The 9,759-nt window shown below is 38.6% G+C and overlaps 1 protein-coding gene across 1 annotated transcript; it reads right to left on the minus strand.

Annotated features, from left to right (window-relative positions):
• Nucleotides 1–239: 239 nt before the first annotated feature.
• On the minus strand, nucleotides 240–9,547 carry LOC143295488 (putative transmembrane protein 244). Its single transcript, XM_076607211.1, has 6 exons — nucleotides 9,481–9,547; nucleotides 8,065–8,150; nucleotides 6,802–6,893; nucleotides 6,039–6,164; nucleotides 3,329–3,373; nucleotides 240–2,949 (listed from the first exon to the last, which is right to left on the minus strand). The coding sequence occupies exons 1-6, from the start codon at nucleotides 9,505–9,507 to the stop codon at nucleotides 2,816–2,818; spliced, it is 510 nt and encodes a 169-aa protein (XP_076463326.1). The 5' UTR covers nucleotides 9,508–9,547; the 3' UTR covers nucleotides 240–2,815.
• Between the last annotated feature and the right edge of the window lie 212 nt (nucleotides 9,548–9,759).

Consider the following 9,759-nt stretch of genomic DNA (forward strand, 5'->3'; position numbering starts at 1 on the left):
CAAAAGACATGCCCATGAAATCACAAAATTACAACAATTATTCCTGAACTTTTTCATTTTGTGGAAAAAAAACAATAAATAAACAACAATCACACTGCTTTTGCGATACAAGTTTATAAAGAACCACGTATTAAAAAATCACTGATGTGTGTAAACTTTTCCTGAATGATGAAGAAGACACGGATAACACAATCCACCCCCACACCCCCAACGTCTTTCAAAAGCAATGGGAGGATATCAACTACAGCACCATTCCCTCAATTAAAAAAAGAAAATGTCTAATGTTCATATGGTGTCTTTAAACAGCCACACACAGAGAGGATAAAGGGGTGGGTTGGTAATGAATAATCAGCAATTCATCTACATACCATTTCTATATTTGCACATTCCACTTTACCATGTAAAAAGGGGTGGGAGTGAGGGGTGGGGGTGGGGTGTGTGGCTGAATCAGTTTGGCATCGGAATTCTCATCCAGTAATCAGGGTTCACCACCCCATTTGAGCATCGTTTTGTGTTCTCTGTAATGGCATTTTACCCTGATTTTTCTTCATTCCACCACCGTGTAAACTGGCACCAGAATTCAGTCTGGAAACGGTGGAAGGAGAAGATAGGGCCCTACCTTCCTCCCTGTGCTGAGCCATAGACACTTAGGCCCTTTGCTCCCTGTGGAGCATAGGCCATCAACGACATTTCTCCACTGAACTCTACTCTGGGCTGTCCTTTCTGCATCCCTCCAGCTGGATCCCAGCATCTTTAGCTCGAGCCATAGACACAGTGAATAAGAATTCCCTGCCCCTATGGCTGTAAAAGGCTATGGGACCTTTGACCGTGAGTTATAACGCACCATCTACCACTGGTGACAAGTTCTGCAGTGTGACATGCCAATGACTTTTACACACAGAGTTACGGGGTGAAGAAGACAAGGAAAGTGGATGTACCACTCACAACCTGCTGGTACTTGAACTCTCCCCGCCATCCCCTCCAACCCCCTCCTTCCTGTGCAACCTCCACCATACTGCACACACTCGCACTGCATGTGCTCTTACAAGCTGTCAAAACTGTGGTTGGTTCTTTTTTTTCTTTGTATAGTTTGTTCATTCATTTTGAAGTCTTAGAAATAAATCAATATTTATAATAAAAAAATCTTTTTTTAAACCCCAGAACCTCAGACATCATTTTGGTCAGTAAGAAGACCAACTGACATCAGTGAAAAAACAGGAAAATGAGATGGTATGGCCATGTGACAAGATCTGAAGCGCTCTCCAAGACCATCCTTTGGGGAGCAGTGCAGTGGAAAAGGCAGACATGGAACGAAGTGGGCAGACAACATCACTTAGTGGACAGAGATTGAGAAGCTTTGCCAAACCTCACACCCTATCCCATGACCTCCAGAAACTGAGAATGTTGGTGATGTTTTCAGCGGTGCATCGCCTCCATGACCAAACCAGTTTTTGGGACCAGTCACAACGACCACAAAATAATTTCAATAGATCAAGAGAAACTCAACATATATATGCACATACACACAAATTTGAAACATGTAACATGCCTTTCCAACTCTATTGTCAGTGAATGCAAAAGCAGACACCCACTAAATACTTCGCTGCCGACCAAAGTTCACATATACTGTACTACATGTCGAAAAATAAACAAATGTTAAAAAAAAGAAAGAAAAAAAGAAAGATATACACTGCTTTGCTGCAGAAACAGATGGTAAATGCTGCATGGCCTGATAAGAATAAAAGAGAAAGAAAAAGACAAATCATGCTGCTTTGCAAAATGGAGCTGGCAGTCAACTTTGTTATTAAATACTATATTAAAAGAGGTCAGAGGAGATCAACCACAACTGCTAACCCTGTGTGGCAGAGATAAACACCCAAGAAAATATACCAATTAAAAAACCAAACATGGTAATTAGTCATGAAACAATCAAGAATATACCCAATCAAAAACAACACATAGACTGATTAGTTTTGTATTATGAAGAAAAAAAAAAAAGAAGAAGAAGCAGAAGAAAAAAAAGAAAGAAGAGAAAGCCAAATATGAAACAATAACAAACAGTAAACAGATCAGCTGGTGGTTCATTACTGGGCCAAAGAGGCTGAAAATGTCAAACAACGATTGTAGACTGGTCAAGTAATGCATCAGAAGACAACTGTGGGTTACAAACCATGGATTAACTTCCCTTTTGAAAGGCTGCATGCAGTTCAGTTTCCCCATCATTGATTTTCACGTCTGTCATATTCTTTTGACACAATGGCACAGCACAACTTCTGTAACTATCACCACTTGCTTGAAATAAAATGGTATACATATGAAAAACAGAAAAGTTCTAAAGGCTTTGTGACCCAAAATATGCACAGTTCAGTCCACTCGAGTGAACCCTTTTTAATGTTTTTTTTTTTTACAAGTACAATATTCTTCATTGCATTGCTGATATGTACACATCAACGCATACAAGTGCAAAATGCACTTACCATCTGCACCAACACTTGGAAGCATACACACACAAACACACACATGCATTTGCTTGTACACACACATTACAAAATATCAAAATCCAAACGGCTCTTGTTTTCTTTCATTAATCATATCTATACACATTATGGCATATATAGAGTTGGCATTACCACAATAAAAGATTTAAAAAAAAAAAATCTGCTGATCTCATGATCAACAAAGTTCAGTTGCAATTAAAACAGTAGGCTTCAGCTGTATATATGTAGACGTTTTTCTCTCCCTCTCCAACAGTCACACCCACTATGGAAATCATTCCCTCCATCAACCCTCACATGGCTGAGTCAAGAACTCAAGATCAAGACTTTCTGTATAGGAACCCGTTGTACTGGTCAAAGTCCTTTGGAGCAGGACTCACTCTGCCTTGAAACTTCCATCTCACCACCACCGCCACCAGCTCTCCGATCACAACCATCAGCACCAACGCCACAGCTGGACACAGAGCAAAAAAACATTTTTTTTTTTTTTTTTAATGCAGGTATTGTCAGCATGGTAAAACAATTTTTAGCGAGAGGCAAAACCTTTATGGCTCACATGTGATTCCTGATGTTCAACAACAACATCCAAAAATACTGGGAGGGGGGGGGGGGGGGGGGGGGGGGGGATGGAGGGAGAGATGGTGGTGGGGAGTTACCAGTACATTCATTACAATCCAAATGATTTTTTTTTTTTTTTTTTTTGCTTACCACCAGAAAATTGGCTTCTTTAAAATGTATTTTGCACTCCGGAAGTGCCTTTCAGAGAAAATGAATTTATTAAAGTTTACCACACACACACACACACACACACACACACACACACACACACTTACCATAGCAGACCCACCATGACCAGTTCAAAGGGAAATTCAACATCACTGCAAAAAAAACAAACAAAAAACATAAATCAGAAAAGACTGTACATGAAACATTGCATGGTGGAAATACAATTCAATCTACAAGGGCATTGGTTGGCCAGGGTAAATCCAACACACTGGACAGCTGTAGGAAAGGAGTGGAGTGTGGGGCAGTGTGTGAGGTGTGTGTGTGTGGGGAGGGATGGGGGGGAATGGATGGGGGTTTGGGGGGCATTACACTATATTGTATTTCTTTTTATCACAACAGATTTCTCTGTGTGAAATTGGGGCTGCTCTCCCTAGGGAGAGCTTGTCGCTACTCTACAGCGCCACCCTTTTTTTTGTATTTTTTCCTGCGTGTGGTTTTATTTGTTTTTCCTATCGAAGTGGACTTTTCTACAGAATTTTGCCAGGAACAACCCTTTTGTTGCCGTGGGTTCTTTTACGTGTGCTACGTGCATGCTTATCCATGGTCAGCCATGACCGAAGGAGGCCTACTACTACTACGTGCATGCTGCACACAGGACCTCGGTTTATCGTCTCATCCGAATGACTAGCGTCCAGACCACCACTCAAGGTCTAGTGGAGGGGGAGAAAATATTGGCGGCTGAGCCGTGATTCGAAACAGAGCACTCAGACTCTCTCACTTCCTAGGTGGATGTGCTACCTCTAGGCCATCACTGCACATATTGGAGACCCTGACAATGATGGTCCTACAAAATGTCGTTTGAAAAAAATAGATGTTTGCATGCAGAGAGAGGTGTTCATGTGGAGTATCACTGCCTCACACACACACACAGACAGACACACACATGGTTGATTCACCAACGCCCAGCAAAAACACTGGCATTTTCACAGCCGCTCTTAACGCATTGTCGTTCTGGTGGTGTCGATGTGGTGTTAGATATGTCCCCTTAGATCTCTCTCTCTCCCACTTTCTTGGAATGGTCACCCCTGTCTGACTAACAAAATTCATGAAATGGATTGTACAAGCACATGCTCAGAAGAATGAGTAGAATGATGCATGTGGATACATTGCTGAATTTGATTGTTCATGCACAATGTAAACTACAGGTAGTACTTTTAAGTCCAAGAATGAAGAATGTTTTACAAAACAAACTGTGCATTTTTTCTGCGGTTACATGGTAAACATCCACACAGTGGGTATCAGTTCTTAGTATCAGTAAAATACACTTGTTACCGAGTTTTCTTCCATCAAAATGAGTTTAACACCAAGAAACTGTTACATAATTAACAACAAAAAAAAAAAAAAAAAAAAAAGTTTGGAAACATACAAATCATTCACTTGTCCTTTGTCAAAGTTTTTTCAGTCTAAAACACATTTTCGTGGCCCAGCATAAAAAGAAAGGCAAACACATATCCTGATATAATATGCATGGATTTCCATATATGAGCATGCATGTACATAATTATGCACACATACTATGTCTTACTCCATTCTAACAAACACACCCTATCCTTTTAAAGAAATTTTTGTTAAGACATACCATATAAAATTACAAAAAAAAACCCAACAAAATGGGTTGAAGAATAAATCACATCAAAGCGATGCAGGAGATAAAAACCTGATGTGAGATATTTAAAAGAAAAGTGTTTACATTGTGACAGACTTAACCTGAACGACACACTGGTGCTTTTTGGACATAACAAAATGAAAACTGATGAATGTTTCTTATATATCTTATTGATAGCTAAATTCTATGTATACAAATGTAGAATCAACAAAGCAAAACCAACATTACAAATGTTAAAAAAAGACCTCAAACAGGCACATGAAGTAGACAAGTATGCCTTTAACATAACTATGGAATATAACAAGTTTGTGGAAAAATGGGCACTTTATAACTGTTTGATACAAGATTAAGCTATACAATGCTACCTTGGAACTTTGACATTGAACATATATTGTTTAGCTGTTATATATTTGTCAGTACTTAGAACTTAATTATATGCTTACCCTATACTTTCTAATGCACAAAACATATAAATTCTGTATCTGTAAACCTCTGTCTGAATAAAAAATGTTGAAAAAAACCCCCAAAAAACCCCTGATGACAAGCAATGCTCCTTTCTGCAATATCCCTGACATAATACTCCAGTATCACGACTGCTAACAAGATTTGTTTTGAAAATCAAAAGTGTAAAAGATCTCCACATTTTGATGTGGTAAATATCACAGCAATAATACTCATGATTCTGGTCATCATTTTGCAGTACGATGACAAGCACACATGTAAGCTCACACACACGGCTCATTGTATGAAAACACAAACACTGTGTGAGATAATCAACACATGCTTATGTGAATGTCACACACACACACAAACACACACACAAACACACACACACACACATATTCAGAGACTCAAAGAGTCTAAACAGCTATGTCACAGTAGCCTTCTCAGAATACATCTCTACAATTAACTTTTATCATTGTTATCTTCTTTTTCCCCCCTTGTATTCTCCAATTCACATAGTCTCTTCCATGCCTAAAGACAAAAACAGGTCATTGCGTGCTTATTCTTTCCCCCTGAACAACAACAAAAAAAGTTTTTATTTCAATTTCTCTCCACTCTCATACAGCCACAAAGCAACCAAGCTGAATATGGATACATTGCCAAACAGTGCTAACAAACAAACAAAAAGTGTGAAGGGGTTAAGTCACCTAGGCATGACAGAGCAGTGTGCACCACAGTGACAGTCAGTGCATAATCCCACACACGTTCCCTCACCACCACGGCAAAGACCACTCCGCTGACCGCAAAGCTCACCTCCATGGAGATGAAATTCACTGGAAACACACACACACAAATGACAATCACTGGAAACACACACACATACACATACAAAACACACACATGAATGAATACAAAGAGTCTTAAGTCTGAATGGATTATTGATAAAGCCAAAGGCCCATTTCACAAAACATTAACTAGCATATATATATATATATATATATATATCTACACACATACATATATGGAGGGCGAGAGAGAGAGAGAGAGAGAGAGAGAGACAGAGAGAGAGAGAGAGACAGAGAGAGAAAGAGAGAGAGAGAGAAAGAGAGAGAGAGAGAGAATGACTACATATAAAAGCAGACACAGAAATAAACAAAGAATACTTTTCAGAACTAGCGTCAGCAAGGATTACCTTTGAAGGTATACAAAAAGAACATACTTAGATGGAAAACATATTTCCTAAAAAACATGCAGATATACATGCACGCATGCACACACATGCAGACGCTCCCACGCGCACACACACACACAAGCAAATAAAAACCCCTGACAAATGATGCTGAGAAATTTTATACTGACATGAAAACACAGAATTGTGCATGTGGGTTTTTTTTCCCCTCCCTTTTGATTCAAATTTGAAACCTGTATACCACTGTTTTTCTCCACTGCACATACACAACAGCTACAAACCTGTCTCTTCTGCAGACAGGTGGACACAGCAGTCAGGGATTTTGAGCCATGTTTCAAAATCAAACGGGATCTTGCCATCAAAATGATCAAGTCTGCAAGACACACAACAGACAATTAAAATAAGGAATCATTATTTCCTTGGACGGTCTGCTGAAAAAAAATCTTTTGAATTCACACTTTACTCTTTGCTCAGTTTCAATTGATTAAGTTAGGCAGTTTCTGTTGAAGCAAACCCACTTAAAACAACAACAATAACAACAACAGCAACACACACACACACACACACACACACACACACACCGTAGAATAATAAATGACATGTCAGGATAACATATTGTTTGCTGGTTTTCTTTCGCAAAACAAAATGATGATAAATAACTGATATTGTTCTATATCATGATCTGTAAGAAAAACTGATGTGGCTCCTGTCTGTTAACAGGGCCTGCTGAAAAATTAGATTGCATGCACACTGCAGTATACTGAATCATCTTCCTGTTCATGAGTCTTGAGTGAGGATCTGGGAACTAATATTTAGATGAGACAGACAACAACTGTAAGAACAAACTGCTCATGAAATGAGAACTTTTTCAATTAACAATTAACACTGATGATTACTGTACATCTTGTGTCATGACTGACAATACAAGACAAGAATTATCGAGGGTAATCTGGATAGATAAGCTAGTAACAAGCTTTTTTACATCAAGGCTTCGCCCTAAAAAGGGATCAAAGCTAATGAAGCAAAATGAGCAGAAAGGAAAAAAAAAAAAAAAAAAAAAAAAAAAAATCAAAACACATCCTATTTCCCAATTATCCCACCATTCACAGCCATTCCACCTAAAGCAAAATAAAAGAAAACAGTATGAGGAAAAAAATCATGCAGACATAACGGGAAAAACAAAAGTCCTTCCGTTGCAATAAAACCCCATCCCACCACCAGCTCACACACACACCAAATGAAAAAACAGACAAGCAGGTGGACAGACAGACAGATGATAACTGTAAACATCTTGTGTCATTGTTGCTGATAACTCCCAAGCCAATGGACATATCCACACACTTATTAATGATAACAAAGGGTTATCACACTGATTCAATGTATGTGTGAACACACCTCCCATGATGAATTTAATTAAATGAATATATTAAGTTAAGAGTGCAATAATATACACCTTTACCCCTCAGTCCAATTTCATTCCTCTACAATTCATAAGCAAGCAAACATATACTTGCTGACCATCACAGTGACAATTTTTATATTACCTGTATAATGCAAAACATAAGCTGCTTATGATGTAGTAAGCTGCATAGAATGTCAGTTCACATTTGGCTAGATTCAACAGGATAACCTGGAAAAAAAAGCAAACTGTATAAATATATATGGTTACTTCATGTAAAACGAAGAAAGTGACATACAATATCAGAGAAAGAAACAAATGTCAGAGAAAGAAACAGAGACTTGGACTCAGACAGTTTATTCATAAAGCCTTATAGGCCTGGGCCCCTTATAAAAGGTTGTCTGAACATACAAAATGTCACATTCATAAATAAATGTGTGGTATTATGGGTTATATTGTGCAGAGTAGACATCAACATAAACATTCTTGTTAAACAAGAATTTCTGTATATTTATATAAGGTTTGTATAAAAACAAATTCATGACAGTCTCAGTATAAACTGACAGCATTCAAAAACCCAATTCAGTGCAGAAAGCTAGCTGGCTGTAATATATTTAGATGAATGAATATTCCTGAGAGCAGAACTTGGCTGAAAATTTAATTCATTCTCCCGTGACTCTTTGTTTAAAGGACACAGTAAATCATTATAAATGCTAGTTTTACACACTGCAATAATGAACTGCTACGACAGAAACAGAAAGAGACTCAGAGAGAGAGAGAGAGAGAGAGAGAGAGAGAGATGGGGTGATGCTGATAGGGGTGGGGTAAGTACATAGACATGGACAGAAAAAGAAGGCAGGGAAGAGAGAGTTTTGACAGGTGAGATAAAAATAAAAATAAAAAGTACAAGAGAGAAACAGTGTGTATCTGAATATCTGACGGGCTCAGCGGGTTGAGCACTGAGCTTGCAAAGAATAAAATGCTTGTGTTCCAATCACAGACACCCAGCACAGAAATTTGCTTGTTCACTTGTTCAATTGTTCAACACCCATCTTAATGTGTTGTCATTCTGGTGTTGTCAGTGCTGTTATTAGACAAATCCACTTCTACCATTTTCCTTGGAAGGTTTAATCCCTGTGAGCCATAATTATAACCTGGGATGATGATGATGTTAAACCAAAATTAGATTTATCAAAATGGATATAAATCATATGGATACAGATGTTTTATTCAATATAGGCGAGAGAGAGAATTGAATGGAATTGAATTATATAAATTATATTTTCTGAGGGTAATGGAATAAGCTTTTTTCATCCAGCTCTCGAAGGGAAAACAGTAAAATAGAGAGAGAGAGAGAGAGAGAGAGAGAGAGAGAGAGAGAGAGAGAGAGAGAGAGAGAGAGCATTGATTTTTGTTGATGATCAACAATTAGCAATCATTGATTCATTAATCAAACCGTGACGCACACAACCATGATACGTATCTGAAACAAAGCAATATAATCACGTCAAACTCTGTATTTATGTCTAACTGTCTGATAATCAACATAAACTGGACAAACCTGATTTGGAACATCAGCTTTTCTCATCTTTCATTTTCCGACGAGCGAGCATTGCCATTGACCGGAAGCGTTTGACACTTCTTGCAGACGACAGTTTACTCACTGAAGTTTACCAAGATACATGGTGACACAACTGCAAATGCCTCCCGCACGAATGATACCCCCATGGACAATCTGTGTTGGTCGATTTCCTATGTGTGTTGCTTGCACTGACTGCCTCAAACGTTTCATGTGTGTGTGTGTGTGTGTGTGTGTGTGTGTGTGTGTGTGTGTGTGCCA

The sequence above is a fragment of the Babylonia areolata genome, chromosome 20 (genome assembly GCF_041734735.1).
Source record: "Babylonia areolata isolate BAREFJ2019XMU chromosome 20, ASM4173473v1, whole genome shotgun sequence".
Classification (NCBI taxonomy): domain Eukaryota; kingdom Metazoa; phylum Mollusca; class Gastropoda; order Neogastropoda; family Buccinidae; genus Babylonia; species Babylonia areolata.